At 44.0% G+C, this 23,222-nt stretch overlaps 1 protein-coding gene across 2 annotated transcripts in view; it reads right to left on the reverse strand.

The window, feature by feature from the left end:
• Positions 1-23,222, reverse strand: part of ARIH1 (ariadne RBR E3 ubiquitin protein ligase 1) — a 141,248-nt gene that overhangs the window by 76,661 nt on the left and 41,365 nt on the right. For both annotated transcript variants that reach the window (XM_063926487.1, XM_063926488.1), the window contains exons 2-5: positions 14,285-14,352; positions 5,786-5,930; positions 4,424-4,516; positions 4,108-4,163 (exon numbers count right to left, since the gene is read on the reverse strand). In XM_063926487.1, coding sequence (XP_063782557.1) covers positions 4,108-4,163; positions 4,424-4,516; positions 5,786-5,930; positions 14,285-14,352 — 362 coding nt within the window. The remainder of the gene's footprint in view (positions 1-4,107; positions 4,164-4,423; positions 4,517-5,785; positions 5,931-14,284; positions 14,353-23,222) is intronic.

Consider the following 23,222-nt stretch of genomic DNA (forward strand, 5'->3'; position numbering starts at 1 on the left):
CCGTAAAGATCCTCCAGTGTCCCCTAGTGGATGAAGGAGAAATAACAAAATTCTGACCCTAACTCTCTAACTCCCTTGCCTCTCCACGCTACTTGAGAGACTTGCCTATACTCGCCTCACACACTTAACACGCACAACTTACTGGACCCACTTCAGTCAGGCTTCCATTCTCAGCACTAAGGTAGTGAATGATCTGTTAACTGCTAAGTCTAAAGGCCATTACTCACTTCTTATTTTTCTAGATCTCTATGATGAGTTTTCAACACTGCTGACCACTCTTCTTATACAATCATTACTATTTCGAAGTCTTTAGGACACAGCCTTCATTGGTTCTCAGCATACCTAATTGCTCTTTCAGTGTTCATTTCTCTGAATCCACCTCCTCTTCGTTACCTCAATCAGTTGGAGTACCGCGAGGCTCAATCTTCTTTCTTCAGTCTATACCACATTTCTTGGCAAACTAATCGGCTCTTTTTTACTTCAGTATCATTGTACGCGGATAATACTCAAACCTATCTTCCCCAGATTTATCACCATCTATATTGGTCCGTGTCATTGAATACCTTTCTTTCATTTCATACTGGATTTCATCTCGCCACCTCAAACGTAATATTTCCACAACAGAATTCATTATATTTCCACCGGCCAATAGTAGTAATCAACATGATATTTCTATCACTATTGATAACCCCACAAGCTGCCTAGGTGTTATCCTTGATTCTGAACTCTGCTTTGCTGTGTTTCCCACATTAAGTCTGTCTCAAAATCATGTTACATGCATCTAAAAACACATATCCAGAATACGACCATATCTTACCCAAGACACTGCAAAAACTTTACTCCATGGAGTCATTATCTCCTGCATTGATTATTGTAATTGTCTCCTTACTGGTCTACCCCAATACAAACTCTTAACACTACAATACAGTTTGAATGCTGCTGCGAAGCTGAGCTTCCTTGCTAAACGTTTACGGCTTGTTGATCCGCTCTTTCAGTCCCTCCATTTATTACATGTAATCTACCGTATTCAATAGATAATACTTTTACTTACACATAAGGCTATTAACCATACTACACAAACACAAATCTCTCACTTATCTCAAGATACCTCTCAACCCGACCGCTCCGTTCTGCACAAGATCTGCATGCCTCATCCACATGTATTACTTGCTCTCATGATTACAGGAGTTTTTTCGGGTTGCCCCTACTCTGGGGAAATCCCTCCCATGCACATTAAGACTCTCTGCTAGTCTCCAAACATTCAAGCATTCCCTGTAAACTCACCTCTTCAGGCAATCTTAGCAAATTCCAGGACCACCCACATAACCTTCATATACTTTCCTATCTAATTACATCCCCTCTTTACAGTCCATACATAACCTCACATATTTTCTCTTTCTTCACGTCTAGACCCTTGGCCAACATTGCTGTCTGACTATCATACAGGCCAACATTGCTGTGTAACCATCATACAGCCCAAGAACCACCTCTGCAATCTGTCTGTCTACCACCTACCCTTGGTATCAATGCCTATTTCCCTACAGATTGTAAGGTTGCAAGCAGGATGCTCTTGCCTCTTTGTCTGTCATAACCCAGTTTTGTTCCATTACTATTTTTTTTCCAATTGTAAAGTGCAACGGAATATGCTGCACAATATAAGAAACGGTTACAAAACACTAATAGATAAAATTCATTTACTACCCAGATTCCTCAAAGTGACATGGAAGATACACAGATTATTTTATTATTTATTAAGGGTTTTAAAGTAGCAAGACCACCCTATTTTGAAATGCAATAATCAGACTGTACATTACCAGCCTTGGGATGATGATCACAATTACAAGGGAACCAGAGTGGTGGTATATTCCAATATAACCACCAAGGCCTCAGACAAGGAGACTTTGTTAGAGATTAACAATCACGTTTAAAAAGTGCTAGTGTTATTTCATATGTCAACGTGCTGTTGGTAACCCGATACTGAACGAATGGGACACTGGATTGGCAGCATTTTCCTCCCTGTGGTCATTGTACAATGTAGAAGGGCTCTACCAGACCTCTTTCTACCAAGAAAAGAATTTCCAAAAAATAAACACAGCCACACCTCGTACATTAAAACTCCCTTCCTCTTCCACTTGTTCCAAAAGGCCACAAAACACTCCTCCTTTCTCAGTTCAATGTGGTCCTGCTCTGCATTTTCAAACCACATATCCTTAAGGGGGCAAACAGGACAACCTGTTTGCCCCTTACCCGAGGCTCTCCTGTAATTGGGGACCAGTATGAATAACATTCTGGGAAATCCACAACGGTTAAAACAGTCATAGGTTTCCCAAATGCATGCAAAATTTCCAAGGGTCAGAGCAATTATTTTATAACGCTTCTAGACAGTTTGGGGTCTATTCATGAAGCAGTGAAAAGTGTGGAGAAGTAAGCCTGTGGAGAAGTTGCCCATGGCAAACAATCAGCTGCTCTGTATAATTTTATAGTATGCAAATTATAAGTGTTACTTCAATGCTGATTGGTTGCCATCAGCAAATTCTCCATTGGCTCAATTCACCACACTTTTCACTGCTTAATGAATAGACCCCTTTATTACGTCTTTCTTATCAGATGTTTTTGGTTTCCCCACTTACAGATATTACATGTACAAATGTATATAATAAACAGACATACTATAGGAACATTGTTTGTGAGAACTGGTTTGGAACTATCGGTTTCAGTTCAATTCAAGCCAATATATCCATAGTTATTTGCATATTTTGGATTTTTCTTTTTTTGATATCTAAAAAAATGAATTTAATTTAAAAAGCCGATATTTTTGTCTTTTGTGGACCGCGGCTATCCCACAGAAAGTGTGCATGCTATCCTTCAGGCAATTATGTCATACTTGCCAGTAAGAAAGTAGCAGAGTGTAGTGCATTACCAGTATGAGTGTTGATGGCATGGTAGACAAAATAGCCAAGTACTGATAAAAGTGGAGTTGTTCCAATTAGTCACAAACTGGCTTGCCCCACAAGTAAGTGTGCACATATACAGCACTTACAATAGCCCCAAAAATGCCAGATGGGGTGTAATGGGGGCAAGTTCATGTGCCGCTGCTAGTGTTTCCACACCGTTGGGCACATCACAGGGCCTGCAAAAAATGTAATCACGTCCCTTCCATTTCTGCGTGGACTTCCTGTGATGTTAAGGTTTCTGGTGTTAAAGTGTAACATGAATTACAAGTAAACAATATTGTTAATTAAATATTTTTTTGCAGCAATAAACAGTAAAATGTCAGATTTTATTCCATATCTGAAGGAATTAGTTTAGTAACAAACATAATATGGGTAAATACACAAACAAAAAAGGTCCCAAATCCCTGGCTAACACTGGTAAACTGCCCTGCCAGTGACAATATATACTACAGCAAACACCCATCCCTATGAAGAATTAAGGCCAGTACTCACTGGCCGATGTGAGAGATGTGTGCTGAGTGAACCGCTCAGCACAGCGCAATGTGCGCTGAGCGTGCGAGGGGAGACGGGGGCTCCGTGAGTACCCCCCTTTAGAATCAGAGAAGGGAATGTACACAAAGGGGTTGCCCTTGAAACATTGAAAGACATAATCAGGCTACATGGTAATATGGTTCTGTACCCATAGTGACCAGTGAGATATCAGCTTTTATTACTCGTACTAGAACAGTCTGCTAAGCGCTGATGGTAGCTTTGGGTTCCTCCATATCATTGCTTTTTGCATCACTAAATGAACCCCAATGTAGCTACTTATTAACATTTACAGATGTTAAAAAAAAATTCTAAGGGGTAAATTTACTAAAGCTTCTAAAAATTAAAAGAAGTGATGTTGCCCATAGCAACCAATCAGTTTTTATCATTTTCTAGGATGCAATAAAGAAATTACAGACAGAACCTGATTGGTTGCTATAGGCAACATCACTTTTCATGTTTAGAAGCTTTAATAAAAGTACCCCTAAGTCTATTAAGGCCTACATTAATACTAAATTGATCATAAAAGACATCTAAATGCTGAACAAATTATGCAGTGTATCTTTATTAATAGTAAAAATATCAAAGCAGACAACATTCACATGTGTAGAGGCACAACACTTACATTACTGTATTGTCATCAACTAAAATGTCACAGCCATGAGCTGGGCAGGAAATGGTCTAAAAAGAAAAGAAGGGAAGTCGTTTACAAAACAAAATTAGTATTGGGGATATAATGATACTGGTAAAAACAAAATATTTCTAATATTGCTGGAGAGAGTGAGATATAAAATATAAATATAACAAGTATAAAAAATGATTAACCAAAGACAAACAAAGGGCAAGAAAGCAGAGAAATGTTATGTATGAAGAGAAGATGAAAAGTGAAATTGTTATTAATATATATATATATATATATATATATATATATGAGTTACTACCTGTCCCATTCCTTCCTCTATGATTTTGGTGGTCAAATATTCACTCCAGCACTGCATGCAGAACTTGTGACCGCACTCAAGGCCTGTAAAATACTGGAAAATGTACATAGAGGAGAGGTATTTTATAACACTGCAAATAACCGACAGAACCATTAATAATGGTGTAAAAAATAAATTAAATCAAAGCCTAGTAACTTTATTAATGTAAGAAAGCATTAAAACATGGTTGATCGAGGTTTCTAATACATGATTCAGTTATTTTAAATTTTTTTTTAAACTGGATATTTTTCCAACCCTGGTGTAAACTTTTTTTTTGTTATAGAGAATTGCTTATCTTATGTGACATTACCTTTTTGGTGCATATATTCTGAAAGGAAAGATCAGACTGATTGATTTTGTTACAACACTTTTACTCATGATGGTAATTTCTACAAGTTCTTTAATGAAGAAATTGTGTAATTTTAGTTTTGCAATCCAGTTTACAGTGCTAGAGTGCTTTTTTTTTATAGGAGATCTGTTGACAAAATACTTTCTGTAAATGTTTTTCTCCCCTTTTACATATTTCAATAAATCCATTTTTGTTACAGCTTATTATTCCTATTACATCTAAATATATGGAGATAGACTAAACCTATTAATACATACAGTGGGGTCGATTCAATTCACCGACAGCTGAATAGCTATTCAATTCAGATCAAGTTAAGTTGGTGAATGCCCGTTCTCCCAGACTTAACAGGTTGATTTGTCGGGAGAACGGGCATTCTCCGACTTAACTCCCAGCCGCGATGCTGATTCCTGACAGAATCAGCCTCGCGCCGGCCGCACTTTTGTCGGATTCCTCTCTCATCCCCCGGAGGGTGAGAGAAGAATTCCTGACAATTGAGTGTCACTTGGCGCTGTATTGAATAGCGCCGGGAGCTAATTCCAGGCGCTATTCAACTGTCTGTGAATTCAATCGACCCCACAGAACACTCAGATGAAATTGAAAATAAGAACAAGTTGTTAATGTTAAGTATTAGTATTACTTCTAACTTAATAAATCTGATTGATAATACAAAATGGAAAATGCAAAAGCACTTTTCAGAGAAACACACACACAAAAAAGAAGAATTAAGCATTAGCACTGGGCATGTCATAGGCATTAAACATTTTTAATAAAAACACAATTTTAATAAGTAATGGCACCGTGCCTGTACTAACAGCATAATAATAAAAACCAGAGTGATTTTTCTTAAAACAAACATTTGGTTTAAATCAACCAACCCTGGTTTACACCCTTCAATAAACGCAAATCAGGTTTTGAAAGAAAAAAAAACATGGTGGTAGTGTACGGTTTTCATAAAACGGATTGCAGAAACTCACCGAATTTGGGTAATTCAAGTAGCAGATCTGACAGGGCATATCCTGAGCAGAGGAACGTGTGTTCATCTGCCGTGTCCGAGACTTCTTACTAGGATTAATGACGTGACATTCTGAGAAGAGTTTCTCCAGGTTGCCATCAAAATACCTATAAAGGTTCAAACAGTAGAAAAGCAGGTCTATGTTTTTGATGGAGTATAATAATAAGAATTTACTCACCGGTAATTCTATTTCTCGTAGTCCGTAGTGGATGCTGGGAACTCCGTAAGGACCATGGGGAATAGACGGGCTCCGCAGGAGACTGGGCACTCTAAAAGAAAGATTAGGTGCTATCTGGTGTGCACTGGCTCCTCCCTCTATGCCCCTCCTCCAGACCTCAGTTAAGGAAACTGTGCCCGGAAGAGCTGACACAACAAGGAAAGGATTTGGAATCCAGGGTAAGACTCATACCAGCCACACCAATCACACTGTACAACTTGTGGACTCTGCAATCTCCCCATTTTGTGTTCTCTTCTAGGGGTGGACTATTCCACCGTGGGTAATCCTACGCAGTGCGCCTAAGATGGCTGCCGCACCTGGTGCCTTGTGATGGTGGAATACACAACCCCTGGAGGTTATTACTCAAAATGCCTACACCAATCATGCACCAATCATTCTTTCTGTGTCTTTGTCTGTGTGGTTTATCTTTTGATGTAATGCTTAAATCTTCTGTATTATGTGCATTTTGTGAGTTCTAGTTGGCGCCGCGGATGGCTGCCTCGGTGCTGCTCTGCCAAGCAGCCTTTGTGTTTAGTCTTAAATGTATAATATGTCTACTGTACAGTTGCATATGTGATGTATGAACTCATATGTGTAATGTTTGTAATGTATGCTACGTTTTTTCCTCCATGTTGCTGCTTGGCGATGCATTGTACCACAAAGAATTCATAGTGTACGTGAGTACACCTGGCCAATAAAGCTGATTCTGATCCATACCCAGTCAACAGTATGAACAACAACTGAGCCTCAGTAACAGATGGCTCATAACAATAACCCTTTAGTTAAGCAATAACTATATACATGTATCGCAGAGAGTCCGCACTTGGGACGGGCGCCCAGCATCCACTACGGACTACGAGAAATAGAATTACCGGTGAGTAAATTCTTATTTTCTCTGACGTCCTAGTGGATGCTGGGAACTCCGTAAGGACCATGGGGATTATACCAAAGCTCCCAAACGGGCGGGAGAGTGCGGATGACTCTGCAGCACCGAATGAGCAAAGGCAAGGTCCTCCTCAGCCAGGGTATCAAACTTGTAGAACTTAGCAAATGTGTTTGAACCCGACCAAGTAGCAGCTCGGGCAAAGCTGTAAAGCCGAGACCCCTCGGGCAGCCGCCCAAGAAGAGCCCACCGTCCGTGTGGAATGGGCTTTTACTGATTTAGGATGCGGCAATCCTGCCGCAGAATGAGCTTTCTGAATCGTGCTACAGATCCATCGCGCAATAGTTTGCTTTGAAGCAGGAGCACCCAGCTTGTTGGGTGCATGCAGGATAAACAGCGAGTCAGTTTTTCTGACTCCAGCCGTCCTGGCTACATAGATTTTCAAAGCCCTGACTACATCTAGTTACTTGGGAGTCCTCCAAGTCCCGAGTAGCCGCAGGTACCACAATAGGTTGGTTCAAATGAAACGCTGATACCACCTTAGGGAGAAATTGGGGACGAGTCCTCAATTCTGCCCTGTCCATATGGAAGATCAGATAAGGGCTTTTACATGACAAAGCCGCCAATTCTGACACACGCCTAGCCGAAGCTAAGGCCAATAGCATGACCACTTTCCACGTGAGATATTTTAGCTCCACGGTCTTAAGTGGCTCAAACCAGTGGGATTTCAGGAAATCCAACACAACGTTAAGATCCCAAGGTGCCACTGGAGGCACAAAAGGGGGCTGAATATGCAGCACTCCCTTAACAAACGTCTGAACTTCAGGCAGTGAAGCCAGTTCTTTTTGAAAGAAAATAGATAGAGCCGAAATCTGGACCTTTATGGATCCTAATTTTAGGCCCATAGTCACTCCTGACTGTAGGAAGTGCAGGAATCGACCCAGCTGGAATTCCTCTGTAGGGGCCTTCCTGGCCTCACACCAAGCAACATATTTTCGCCATATACGGTGATAATGTTGTGCTGTCACGTCTTTCCTAGCCTTTATCAGCGTAGGAATCACTTCATCCGGAATGCCCTTTTCCGCTAGGATCCGGCGTTCAACTGCCATGCCGTCAAACGCAGCCGCAGTAAGTCTTGGAACAGACAGGGCCCCTGCTGTAACAGGTCCTGTCTGAGAGGCAGAGGCCATGGGTCCTCTGATATCATTTCTTGTAGTTCTGGGTACCAAGTTCTTCTTGGCCAATCCGGAACGATGAGTATAGTTCTTACTCCTCTCTTTCTTACTATCCTCAGTACCTTGGGTATGAAAGGAAGAGGAGGGAACACATAAACCGACTGGTACACCCACGGTGTCACTAGTGCGTCCACAGCTATCGCCTGAGGGTCCCTTGACCTGGCGCAATATTTTTTTAGCTTTTTGTTGAGGCGGGACGCCATCATGTCCACCTGTGGCCGTTCACAATGGTTTACAATCTGCGTGAAGACTTCTGGATGAAGTCCCCACTCTCCCGGGTGTAGGTCGTGCCTGCTGAGAAAGTCTGCTTCCCAGTTGTCCACTCCCGGAATGAACACTGCTGACAGTGCTAGCATGTGATTTTCCGCCCATCGGAGAATCCTTGTGGCTTCTGCCATCGCCATCCTGCTTCTTGTGCCGCCCTGTCGGTTTACATGGGCGACCGCCGTGATGTTGTCTGATTGAATCAGCACTGGTTGGTTCTGAAGCAGGGGCTCTGCTTGACTCAGGGCGTTGTAAATGGCCCTTAGTTCCAGTATATTTATGTGTAGTGAAGTCTACTGCCTTGACCACAGTCCCTGGAAGTTCCTTCCCTGAGTGACTGCCCCCCATCCTCGGAGGCTTGCGTCCGTGGTCACCAGGACCCAGTCCTGTATGCCGAATCCGCGGCCCTCGAGAAGATGAGCACTCTGCAGCCACCACAGCAGAGACACCCTGGCCCTTGGGGACAGGGTGATCAACCGATGCATCTGAAGATGCGATCCGGACCATTTGTCTAACAGATCCCACTGAAAGATCCTTGCATGGAACCTGCCGAAGGGAATTGCTTCGTAAGAAACCACCATCTTTCCCAGGACTCGCGTGCAGTGATGCACCGACACCTGTTTTGGTTTCAGGAGGTCCCTGACCAGAGATGACAATTCCTGGGCCTTCTCCACCGGGAGAAACACCTTCTTCTGTTCTGTGTCCAGAATCATGCCCAGGAAGAGCAGACGCATCGCAGGAATCAGCTGCGACTTTGGGATATTCAGAATCCAGCCGTGCTGTAGCAACACTTCCCGAGAAAGTGCTACGCTGACTAACAACTGCTCTCTGGACCTCGCCTTTATAAGGAGATCGTCCAAGTACGGGATAATTATAACTCCCTTCTTCCGAAGGAGTATCATCATTTCGGCCATTACCTTGGTAAATACTCTCGGTGCCGTGGACAGACCAAACGGCAACGTCTGGAATTGGTAATGACAATCCTGTACCACAAACCTGAGGTACACCTGGTGAGGTGGGTAAACGGGGACATGCAAGTAAGCATCCTTGATGTCCAGCGACACCATAAAATCCCCCTCTTCCAGGCTTGCAATAACCGCCCTGAGCGATTCCATTTTGAACTTGAACTTCCTTATATAAGTGTTCAAGGATTTTAAATTTAGAATGGGTCTCACCGAACCGTCTGGTTTCGGTACCACAAACATTGTGGAATAGTAACCCCGTCCCTGTTGAAGGAGGGGAACCTTGATTATCACCTGCTGGAGGTACAGCTTGTGAATTGCCGCCAGTACTACCTCCCTTTCCCTGGGAGCAGCTGGCAAGGCTGATTTGAGGTAACGGCGAGGGGGAGTCGCCTCGAACTCCAGCTTGTATCCCTGAGATACGATTTGAACAGCCCAGAGATCCACTTGTGAGCGAACCCACTGCTTGCTGAAGTTTCGGAGACGCGCCCCCACCGCACCCGGCTCCGCCTGTGGAGCCCCAGCGTCATGCGGTGGACTTAGAGGAAGCGGGGAAGGATTTTTGTTCCTGGGAACTGGCTGCCTGGTGCAGCTTCTTTCCTCTACCCCTGCCTCTGGGCAGAAAGGATGTGCCCTGATCCGCTTGCCTTTCTGAGGCCGAAAGGACTGTACATGATAATAGGGTGCTTTCTTAGGCTGTGAGGGAACCTGAGGTAAAAAAGTTGACTTCCCGGCTGTTGCCGTGGATACGAGGTCCGAGAGACCGTCCCCAAACAATTCCTCACCCTTATAAGGCAAAACCTCCATGTGTCTTTTAGAATCAGCATCACCTGTCCACTGCAGAGTCCATAATACTCTCCTGGCAGAAATGGACATTGCATTAATTCTAGATGCCAGCAGGCAAATGTCCCTCTGTGCATCCCGCATATATAAGATGACGTCTTTTATATGTTCTATGGTTAGCAAAATAGTATCCCTGTCGAGGGAATCAATGTTGTCTGACAGGGTATCAGACCATGCGGCTGCAGCACTACACATCCATGCTGAAGCAATAGCAGGTCTCAGTATAGTACCTGAGTGGGTATACACAGACTTCAGGATAGCTTCCTGCTTTCTATCCGCAGGCTCCTTTAAGGCGGCCGTATCCTGAGACGGCAGTGCCACCTTTGATAAGCGTGAGCGCTTTGTCCACCCTAGGGGATGTTTCCCAACGTAACCTATCCGTTGGCGGGAAAGGGTACGCCATCAGTAACCTCTTAGAAATCACTAGTTTCTTATCGGGGGAACTCCACGCTTCCTCACACAATTCATTTAATTCATCGGATGGGGGAAAAGTCACTGGCTGCTTTTTCTCCCCAAACATAATACCCTTCTTGGTAGTAACCGGGTTAATATCAGAAATGTGCAATACATTTTTCATTGCAGTAATCATGCATCGGATGGCTTCAGTAGACTCTGCATTTGTCTCATCCTCATCTACACTGGAGTCAGACTCCGTGTCGACATCTGTGTCTACCATCTGAGCTAGCGTCTTCTGGCTCTGCAAGGGGGACGGCGGCGTGGCTCCGGGAACGGACGATCGAGGTCAGGCCCTGTGTTCGAACCCTCTGGAGCTAATGGTGTCCAGTAGCCTAAGAAGCACAAGCTAGCTGCACGCAGGTAGGTTTGCTTCTCTCCCCTCAGTCCCACGTAGCAGTGAGTCTGTTGCCAGCAGATCTCACTGAAAATAAAAAACCTAACAAATACTTTCTTTTCTAGCAAGCTCAGGAGAGCCCACTAGGTGCATCCAGCTCTGGCCGGGCACAGATTCTAACTGAGGTCTGGAGGAGGGGCATAGAGGGAGGAGCCAGTGCACACCAGATAGTACCTAATCTTTCTTTTAGAGTGCCCAGTCTCCTGCGGAGCCCGTCTATTCCCCATGGTCCTTACGGAGTTCCCAGCATCCACTAGGACGTCAGAGAAAAAGATAGTTCACAAGTCTTATTACATATGTAATATGACAATATTATTACTTTTATAAGTATACTTTTATTATATATGTACAGATAACGCATCCTGGCAGCTTATATAAATATCATGAACTTGAAATCACAATGTATACCCCCCCCCCCCCACACACACACACGAACACGAGAGAGAGAGTGAGAGAGAGAGAATGAGAGAGAGAGAATGAGAGAGGAGAGAAGATAAAGAGGTGAACATTAAAAAGAAAAATGTTGTAACATTCTGGAACTTAAGCTGTTCTGTTATGCTTAGAAAGTAAGAGAACAGGCAGTGTGCTCTTGGCACCACTATGTACAATCACAGTACACTTACTATATATTGTCTTGAAATTTGTCAATAGCACTTGAGACATCCTAACGAGCAATTGTCTAGTCTACATACTTTATGCATTACTATATATTGAGCCCACCAGCTAATGATCTTTTCTCTTTGTGAAAGCCACCAGACCTGATGCCAGTATGCCCAGGCACCTCAAATTGCATTCCATACTGGTTCACTGTATCCTCCCAATATCTTTGCATATAGCAACCTCACCAATAACAACTGGTATAATGCTGCTTGGCCTGAGAAACTGGATCAGAGTACAGTTTGCTACACAATTAAATGCTCAAACTACAGGAGGAGATGTGGTCATCCGGCATTAATACCAAGCTGCCCCGTGCATCAGTGTGACCTGTTTGTGTGGTTGGAAGATAACCAAACATATAAGCCAACACAGATCCCCACAACCACCAACCAGCTGCATTTACCAACATGTCCACTACTGAACTCAATTAGATCATTAATGAGCATGTGGGGTTACACAGCAGAATCTGGCCAATTGTTTTTTATCACAGTATGAGGTTAGGTAGGGAATAGTAATTTGCACCATCTCTGTATCCGAGGCAACAAGTTGTGCCACCCATCAGATAACACACATTGGAAAATATTATGTCCCTCTTTAAAAACACCTGCAGACACCTCAACAGTTCCTGAACCAACTAGGTAGCGTCCACCTGCAGTCATCTGCTTATATAGTCACAGAACCACTTGGTGTCTTATAAAATCACGCCCAAACAGACAGGTTTTAGCCGTCCAAAACAGCTAAAGCCGTCTAAACTCCCTGCTTTGGTCATCTAAAGTGCCCAGTTTCAACATATTTTTACTTGCACATCTGGAGGCTGCGAGAAAAATGTGTCCTTTGCTGGGCGCCCAAGCGGCGGAACAATTGAGTTACAGCTGTTGGACGCCCTCTAGTGGTGGCCGCACAAAAAACAACTCCATCGGCCCCTGAGAGCTTAAGTGAGAAGTAGATTTGGGTCCATTTTCTATGGAGGATTGGAGGCATGTTTTTGGCTTAATTAAAAACACCAACTCCTGTGTTCGGTATCAGCAAATTCATTATCAAATCCTGAATACAGTGTAGCAAACTCCCTTGCCCCTAATCCAAATAGGTCTCCACACTACTCATTATCCTAAGTGTGGGGCCTCGGACTCTGGGTTTTGGCACCTCTTATGGGATTGTCCTGATGTTTTTGATTTTTGGAATCTTGTTTGGGCTGATTTTAAAGGAAACTGCTCCTACACTCCTTCCGTTAGATCTTAATATCTCTGTTTATTTGGCCTCAGAGTAAAGAAACAATGTAATAAAATACTTCACAAATAGGTATTATGTCTCTCCACCCTTGCTAAAGTCAGTATTGCAAGGACGTTGTTCCATAAAATCCAAATCATTTTAATGGAGAGCCCTTGTTAATGAAACTTCTAATTGCATTCCATTTCCCCTGCAAATTTGTTTCTTTGTGCACACCTGAGGGTGTGAAAAGGTAGGGAGACATCTCTATTTTCTGTTAAAAATGTCTAGACTTGCTTCAGAACCCCTGGGACTAATGACTACTTAGGCAATGTTTTCAATCAGCCTAATTGGGCCAATAATTACAGGTAATTATTGGGGTTAAAAATTAAAAAAAAAAAAAAGTCCTCAAAATATCCCAAAACCAATTTATACATTTTATATGCCCCCAAATTAAAAATATTTATTTTAACGAAAAATTGCTTTTTATAAATGTTTGTACATTTTTTTGAAGTAGCATCAAATTAACCCAAAATCACCTTTTTTCTACTTTTGTTTGCATTTTTCATTTTGTTTGTATTTAAACAAAGTTAGCTTTTAATAATTTTTTTTTTTTACTTAAAAAAATAAATGCACAAATTAGCTGTTTCACACTATCACTTTCCTTACGCCCATTAACAGCTTTCGATATTATTCTGCTAGTCTCAGTTGTCACTTTTGGGTCCAGGACAGTTTCCCACTTTTTTGTGCAATTCTCATAGGTCACTTTTTGTAGAAAACCTGTGCTCTCTCGCCCCCCGTACTGCATTTCTCAGGTGCACACGTACGAGTTTAATTATGCGAGTTTGCCTACTCGAACCTAAATGGATTAAGCCCTGTGTGTTATAACACAAGTATTTGGATAAAATGAACCATGTGAAACTGCTGTAACCAAGCTATTAAAAAAATTAATTTGGTACTCAGGATAACATTTGTATTTTCACTATAGTTTATTTCTATATTTACATTTCTTTAAGGTACAACAGACAGAAAACACTTCGTGTCTCCGGTGTACCACTGAGCATTTAACAAAATCACATTCATAAGTATCTCATTACCTCATACACAGAAGGCAGTTCAAAGCAGCCATTTTGTGGCCTCATGTACATTTACCACATTCTTACACTGCTTATGTTTCTTGTGGCGTTACTTGAATGCAAGCACGGGGAATAAACTGATCAGATCTACTGTATTCTTGCTTTTAAATACAATCTCACATGTTGCAGCTCTGTGCATTTACTATAAACTACATATTTATGGGAAGTCGTTACTTCATGGATCAGGCACATATAGGAGCTATCTTACCTTTCCATTAGCTTTTCCTTGTCCCAGTTGAAATGACTCAGAAGTATTCTAGTGATAGTAGCTGGATTCTGCAGACACAATAGACAGAATGCTGTAACATCTGTGTACATCACAAGGCTAAAGGTTTATATTTTCACCACCCACCCTTAAAAATTCTTACCACCATATTCTCCATAGTGAAATTATTCTCAATCATGTACAAGGCAAATGTTATTTTTGTTTTTACCCTAATTTGCCAAAGACTGTAACCGAGTTTGAGAAAAGGTGCTCAATTATTGAAGCCGATTCAATTGTTTTAAACGTCTAAAAACACAAGCTAAACGGGACTTTTTAGACGCTCAAACAATTGGCAGAATTCAATTGTGTTTGGGCGCCCATGCACCTTTTCGCATATCGTGCCCATACAGGCCAGGTTTAGCCGCCTAAAATGGCTAAACCCTTCTAAACTCCCTACTTTGGGTATCCAAGTGCCAAGCTCCCACATATTTTTTCTTGCACCTGAAGAGGCTGCAAGAAAAAATGTCAGCCCCGCGGCTACTGGGAGCAATAACTGAATTGCTCCGTTATGCGCCCTTTTGTGGTAGCCATGGGGTAAAACAATTGAATCGGCCTCAATTTCTTCAGGTCACTAATGTACCTACAGTACTCGTCAAGAATAAATTGACTATACATTTTAAACCAAAATATAATATATATAGCTACATTTTTTTCTAACAAATATGACATAATAGTGCACATATATTTAAATACATCCTTTAAATATGTTTCTGTAGTTTGTGTTAAATACATGTTAGCGTAGGTTTCCGTCCAGACTACAAAAACTTCCCGATAGGTTACGTGATTTCTGACAATAAATATTAACTCTAGTGTTAGTGGGGCAGGGACTGATATAAATGACTAGGTTATACATGTGCACTATGGGCCTAATTCTGAGTTGATCGCAGCATCACATTTGTTAGCAGTTGGGCAAAAACATGTGCACTGCAGGAAGGGCAGATATAACATGTGCAGAAAGAGTTAGATTTGGGTGGGGTGTATTCAAACTGAAATCTAAATTGCAGTGTAAAAATAAAGCAGCCAGTATTTACCCTACACAGAAACAAAATAATCCACCCAAATCTAACTCTCTCTGCAAATGTTATATCTGCCCCCCCTGCAGTGCACATGGTTTTGCCCAATTGCTAACAAACTTGCTGCTGCAATCAACTCAGAATTACCCTCTATATGCACTGGGTTATACATGTGCACTGTATGGGTGGTCTCCAGTTTGCCGGCTGTCGGGATCCCAGTGCACAGTATACTGGTGCCGGAATCCCGACACCTTTTCTCCCTCTTGGGGGTCCACGACCCCCCTGGAGGAAGAATAGATAGCATGGCACCCACCGTGCCCGCAGCGTGGCGAGCGCAGCAAGCCCACAAGAAGCTCATTTGCGCCCGCCCAGCTGTCGGTATGCTAGCCGCCGGGAGCCCAGCCGCCGGCATACCATACTACACCCCACTATATAAATAGTGGTTCATAAATAAATATCACCCATAAAACCATCACACCCAACAAATTATATACACAGTCTACCCTCCAATTTGCAATCTTGGATTTTAAGCTTTTTTGTTTTTTATGGTCCCGACCCTCCCTCGTGCGCTAAATGATTTCCTCAGACCCAGTGTTTTGAACTTTTACAGTACTATGCAGTAGTTTTCATTTAGTTATGAAAAGTTACATTTGAAGGGCTGTCCGTTTTCCACCTTACTATGGGGCCTATTTATCATCACTAATGGCCCTTAGTTTCCACATGTTTTTAGTAATGGGCCCATAGGTACTTGATAAGTGAGCCTAATATTCAGCAAACGTCAGATAGCACTGGTTCCCTGTGCACCACACCCTCCAACTGGAAGGAACACAGAGTTGCAAAGAGTGCTCCGATAACACTGCATGCTGTGCAGCAGTGCACTTGTGACCTCAGTTCACACATGCACACTAACACTGCCATGTAAAGTTGTGCTGCTACTAAAAAAGAGGTGGAATCGGCAGTGTTAGGGATCGCAGTTGCATTTTAGAGCAGCTGTCTCAGCAGATTGCTCCTGAAATATAGTATCAGATGCCGCAACTCACACAGCGAGATAGCTACCAAACTACCAGGGCATATTAGTGGCATATTGATGAATATGCCCCTATGTAACAAATGTATTACTGGATGTGTTCTGTAAGTGATAGTTACGTTTAAATAATACAAAGGTTGCTAAATACCGACCATACCATCTACATGTTTTGCTCAGACTCCGACACATTTACATTAAAAGGCATCTGACAATAAATTACTAGCAGCATTTTTTTTTCCTGGTCTCTACTAGTTCTTAAATATAGGGCTATCAGGTGTGACCCGTGATGCAGCTTCAGGAAGTTTAGCTGGAATAAGGGGCTCTTTAGGTAATACGATACAGTGCATCGAGGGCATGTAAGGAGTGGTTATGAATTCAAGTTTGCCAATCCTTCTTTGTAAATTTCTCAGAAAAAAAAACACTGACAAGTAAAAGGCCATACCTGAAAAAAAAAAAAAAAAAAAAGTGTGTGCAATAGGTATATAGGAAAGCTCTTCTAATAAGAGCAGAAGATAAGTAGTATGAGTCTCTAATGTCCATCAAGTATAGGGAGAGAATCTATTCTTGTGACAGCCGCAAAGTGCCTTCTGGAACAGTCAGGTAAGGCACTTCATGATAACTTGAAAAGTTAGTCAAAATCTGTCCTATCTGGCCTCCGGGGAGTTCAAGGGAAATCGCAAGTAAAAATAGGACATAGCAAGGATCTCACCGTGTGTACACACCCTAACATTGCTAATAGAGATGCACAGGAACAAACAGCAATGTTTACCTACCATAATACACTGTGATATACGAAGCTGAACATTGTGCCAGCACATCGGCAAGAAATAAATTGCTCCCATAGTACAGTATGTGCATTTGCAAACTTTATATTCCAGGAAACATGTTTACTACACAAGCAGACATTTACAGAAATCATATGAGACACAATTTATTTGAAATGTTTAAGTAGCCTTGCTTCTACATAGTACACGTAACCATAGTGCATAAACATTAAATGTAACTGTTTCATCTATCATTTTGGGGTAACTGATAGAAGCACTACATGGGTGGTCCCTCGAAAGCATGTAAAGGGAGACATTCATTTTGCCGGCTGTCGGGATCCCGGATGTCAGGATAACGACCATTAATAGCTTGTGCCCTGCACCTGAATACTACATAAAATATATCCACTAATAATATACAATATAAACTATTGAGGTCTGGCCAACTGGTACTCTGCAGTCAGAGGCATTTAATGGTTCCAATATTCCTAATGCATGTGGATATGAGGGTTTTTGTTTTCTAACTGTATCTGTATTTATTTGAATGCAGAAGAGCAAGAGAAAAGAGGAAATGGGAACCAGACAAGCATTGTATATTACAAACCTTGAGTGAGTACAACGGCGAATGAGAACAGTAATAAAAAGAAAATGGGACTGGGTAGCCGGGTGCAGGTCTGGGTGTATGTGGGAGATGAAAAACAAAGGTGGGTTAGGAAGATGGAGGGGTATGGGTCAATAAAATAGGTGGGACCTAAAACAGGAATATTGTCTTATACCATATGGCACTGTATGTCTGAAACAGGTATAAAATTGTCTCTGAACAGAAAATAGCAGGTAGTCAATACAACTTTCCCAGACTGCAAAAAAATAGGATTTTACTTACCGGTAAATCTATTTCTCGTAGTCCGTAGTGGATGCTGGGGACTCCGTAAGGACCATGGAATAGACGGGCTCCGCAGGAGACAGGGCACTTTAAGAAAGAATTTGGATACTGGTGTGCTCTGGCTCCTCCCTCTATGTCCCTCCTCCAGACCTCAGTTAAAGAAACTGTGCCAGGAAGAGCTGACAGTACAAGGAAAGGATTTTGGAATCCAGGGCAAGACTCATACCAGTCACACCAATCACACCGTATAACTTGTGATAAACTTACCCAGTTAACAGTATGAACAACAATAGAACATCATATCAACCCTGATGCAACTATAACATAACCCTTATGTAAGCAATAACTATATACAAGCATTGCAGAAGTCCGCACTTGGGACGGGCGCCCAGCATCCACTACGGACTACGAGAAATAGATTTACAGGTAAGTAAAATCCTATTTTCTCTAACGTCCTAGTGGATGCTGGGGACTCCGTAAGGACCATGGGGATTATACCAAAGCTCCCAAAAGGGCGGGAGTGTGCGGATGACTCTGCAGCACCGAATGAGCAAACACAAGGTCCTCCTCAGCCAGGGTATCAAACTTGTAGAACTTTGCAAACGTGTTTGAACCCGACCAAGTAGCTGCTCGGCAAAGCTGTAATGCCGAGACCCCTCGGGCAGCCGCCCAAGAAGAGCCCACCTTCCTTGTGGAATGGGCTTTTACTGATTTTGGCAGCGGCAATCTAGCCGCAGAATGAGCCTGCTGAATCGTGTTACAGATCCAGCGAGCAATAGTTTGCTTTGAAGCAGGAGCACCCAGCTTGTTGGGTGCATACAGGATAAATAGTGACTCAGTTTTCCTGACTTTAGCCGTTCTGGCTACATAAACCTTCAAAACCCTGACCACATCTAGTAACTCGGAATCCTCCAAGTCACGAGTAGCCACAGGCACCACAATAGGTTGGTTCATATGAAAAGATGACACCACTTTTGGCAGAAATTGTGGACGGGTCCGCAATTCCGCCCTGTCCATATGGAAAACCAGATAAGGGCTTTTATGTGACAAAGCCGCTAATTCTGACACACGCCTAGCTGAAGCCAAGGCTAATAGCATGACCACCTTCCACGTGGGAAATTTTAACTCCACGGTTTTAAGTGGCTCAAACCAGTGTGACTTCAGGAAACTCAGCACCACGTTAAGATCCCAAGGTGCCACTGGAGGCACAAAAGGGGGCTGAATATGCAGCACTCCCTTTACAAACGTCTGAACTTCAGGAAGAGAAGCCAGTTCTTTTTGAAAGAAAATGGATAGGTCCGAAATCTGGACCTTAATGGGACCCAATTTTAGGCCCAAAGTCACTCCCGACTGTAGGAAGTGAAGGAAACGGCCCAGCTGGAATTCCTCCGTAGGGGCATTCCTGGCCTCACACCAAGCAACATATTTTCGTCATATATGGTGATAATGTTTAGCCGTGACGGCTTTATCAGCGTAGGAATAACCTCATCCGGAATGCCTTTTTCTGCTAGGATCCGGCGTTCAACCGCCATGCCGTCAAACGCAGCCGCGGTAAGTCTTGGAACAGACAGGGCCCCTGTTGCAACAAGTCCTGTCTTAGAGGCAGAGGCCATGGGTCCTCTGTGATCATTTCTTGCAGCTCTGGATACCAAGTTCTTCTTGGCCAATCCGGAACAATGAGTATTGTTCTCACTCCTCCTCTTCTTATGATTCTCAGCACCTTGGGTATGAGAGGAAGAGGAGGAAATACATAGACCGACTGGAACACCCACGGTGTCACTAGTGCGTCTACAGCTATCGCCTGAGGGTCTCTTGACCTGGCGCAATACCTCTGTAGCTTTTTGTTGAGGCGGGATGCCATCATGTCTACTTGTGGCAGTTCCCACCGACTTGCAATCTGCGTGAAGACTTCTTGATGAAGTCCCCACTCTCCCGGGTGGAGGTCGTGCCTGCTGAGGAAGTCTGCTTCCCAGTTGTCCACTCCCGGAATGAACACTGCTGACAGTGCGCTTAAGTGTTTCTCCGCCCAGCAAAGAATTCTGGTGGCTTCCGCCATCGCCACCCTGCTCCTTGTGCCGCCTTGGCGGTTTACATGAGCCACTGCGGTGATGTTGTCTGACTGAATCAGCACCGGTCGGTCGCGAAGCAGGGTCTCCGCTTGACGTAGGGCGTTGTATATTGCCCTTAGTTCCAGGATGTTGATGTGAAGGCAAGTCTCCTGACTTGACCACAGACCTTGGAAATTTCTTCCCTGTGTGACTGCCCCCCACCCTCGGAGGCTTGCGTCCGTGGTCACCAGGACCCAGTCCTGAATGCAGAATCTGCGGCCCTCGACAATGTGAGCACTCTGCAACCACCACAGGAGAGACACCCTGGCCCTGGGGGATAGGGTGATCAGCCGATGCATTTGTAGATGTGATCCGGACCACTTGTCCAACAGATACCATTGAAAAGTCCTCACTTGGAACCTTCCGAAGGGAATGGCCTCGTATGATGCCACCATCTTTCCCAGGACTCGAGTGCAGTGATGCACCGACACCTGTTTTGGTTTTAATAGGTCTCTGACCAGTGTCATGAGCTCCTGAGCCTTCTCCATCGGGAGATAAACCCTCTTCTGGCCTGTGTCCAGAATCATGCCCAGGAAGGGCAGACGAGTCGTAGGAATCAACTGCGACTTTGGAATATTCAGAATCCAGCCGTGCTGTTGTAACACTTACCGAGAGCGTGCCACGCTGATCAGCAACTGCTCTCTGGACCTCGCCTTTATGAGGAGATCGTCCAAGTATGGGATAATTGTGACTCCTTGCCGTCGCAGGAGCACCATCATTTCCGCCATTACCTTGGTAAATATTCTCGGTGCCGTGGAGAGACCAAACGGCAACGTCTGGAATTGGTAATGACAATCCTGTACCACAAATCTGAGGTACTCCTGATGAGGTGGATAAATGGGGACATGCAGGTAAGCATCCTTTATGTCCAGAGACACCATAAAATCCCCCTCCTCCAGGCTTGCGATGACCGCTCTGAGCGATTCCATCTTGAACTTGAACCTTTTCAGGTATATGTTCAGGGATTTTAAATTCAATATGGGTCTGACCGAACCGTCCGGTTTCGGTACCACAAACAAGGTCGAATAATAACCCCTTCCCTGTTGAAGGAGGGGAACCTTTACCACCACCTGCTGAAGATACATTTTGTGAATTGCAGGTAACACTATCTCCCTCTCTAAGGGGGAAGCTGGCAGGGCCGATTTGAGGTAACGGTGAGGGGGCATCTCTTCGAATTCCAGCTTGTATCCCTGAGACACAATCTCTATAGCCCAGGAATCCACCTGGGAGTGAACCCACTTGTGCCTGAAATTTCGGAGACGCGCCCCCACCGGGCCTAGCTCCGCCTGTGGAGCCCTAGCGTCATGCGGTGGATTTAGTGGAAGCCGGGGAGGACTTCTGTTCCTGGGAACTAGCTGTATTGTGCAGCTTCTTTCCTCTACCCCTGCCTCTGGCCAGAAAGGACGCACCTCGGACTTTCTTGCCTTTTTGTGATCGAAAGGACTGCATTTGGTAATACGGTGCTTTCTTAAGTTGTGAGGGAACATATGGCAAAAAATGTGACTTTCCAGCCGTAGCTGTGGAGACCAGGTCCGAGAGACCGTCCCCAAACAATTCCTCACCCTTGTAAGGTAAAACCTCCATGTGCCTTTTTGAGTCGGCATCACCTGTCCATTGCAGAGTCCACAGGACCCTTCTGGCAGAAATCGACATTGAATTTATTCTAGAGCCCAGTAGGCTAATGTCTCTTTGAGCATCTCTCATATATAGGACAGCATCTTTTATATGCCTCAGGGTTAGTAATATAGTATCCTTGTCCAAGGTATCAAGTTCCTCAGATAAGGTATCTGTCCATGCTGCTACAGCACTACACATCCAGGCCGACGCAATCGTCGGCCTTAGTAAGGTACCTGAATGTGTATAAATGGACTTCAGGATACCCTCCTGCTTTCTATCCGCAGCATCTTTTAGGGTGGCCGTATCCTGTGACGGCAGGGCTACCCTCTTGGATAAGCGTGTGAGAGCTTTGTCCACCCTAGGGGAGGATTCTCAGCGTAACCTGTCCGTTGGCGGGAAAGGATACGCCATAAGCATCCGTTTGGAAATCTGCAGTTTTCTATCTGGAGATTCCCAAGCCTTTTCACATAACTCATTTAACTCATGTGAAGGGTGAAAGGTCACCTCTTGCCTTTTTTCCCCATACATATAAACCCTCGTCAGGGACTGGGGTTTCCTCTGTGATGTGCAACACATCTTTCATTGCTATAATCATGTAACGGATGGCTTTAGCCATCTTAGGCTGTAACTTTGCATCATCGCCATCGACACTGGAGTCAGAATCCGTGTCGATATCTGTGTCAACAATTTGGGATAGTGGGCGCTTCTGAGACCCTGACGGCCTCTGCGACATAGGATCAGGTATGGGCTGAGACCCCGTCTGTCCCAAGGCTTCAGCTTTATCCAACCTTTTATGCAAGGAAGTAACATTATCATTTAAAACCTTCCACATATCCATCCAATCGGGTGTCGGCGCCGTCGGCGGTGACCCCACATTCATTTGTTCCCGCTCTGTTTCCACATAGCCTTCCTCGTCAAACATGCCGACACAAACGTACCGACACACCACACACACAGAGGATGCTCTATTTGAAGATAGTTCCCCCACAAGGCCCTTTGGAGAGAAAGAGAGAGAGTATGGCAGCACACACCCCAGCACTATATGTCCCAGGAATCACACAGTAACTTAGTGTTAACCCAGTAGCTGCTGTATATACTGTTTTTGTGCCAAATTTATGTGTGTCCCCCCCCCTCTTTTTACCCTCTTCTACCGTGATTCTGCAGGGGAGAGCCTGGGGAGCTTCCTCTCAGCGGAGCTGTGGAGAGAAAATGGCGCTGGTGAGTGCTGAGGAAGAAGCCCCGCCCTCTCAGCGGCGGGCTTCTGTCCCGTGTTTTTGTGTAAAAATATGGTGGGGGCCCATGCATATATACAGTGCCCAACTGTATATATGCCCACTTTTGCCAAGAGGTCTCTAATTGCTGCCCAGGGCGCCCCCCCCTGCGCCCTGCACCCTACAGTGACCGGAGTATGTGGGTTTAGTGTGGGAGCAATGGCGCACAGCTGCAGTGCTGTGCGCTACCTCATATGA

This window comes from Pseudophryne corroboree, chromosome 6, assembly GCF_028390025.1.
Source record: "Pseudophryne corroboree isolate aPseCor3 chromosome 6, aPseCor3.hap2, whole genome shotgun sequence".
Classification (NCBI taxonomy): Eukaryota; Metazoa; Chordata; class Amphibia; order Anura; family Myobatrachidae; genus Pseudophryne; species Pseudophryne corroboree.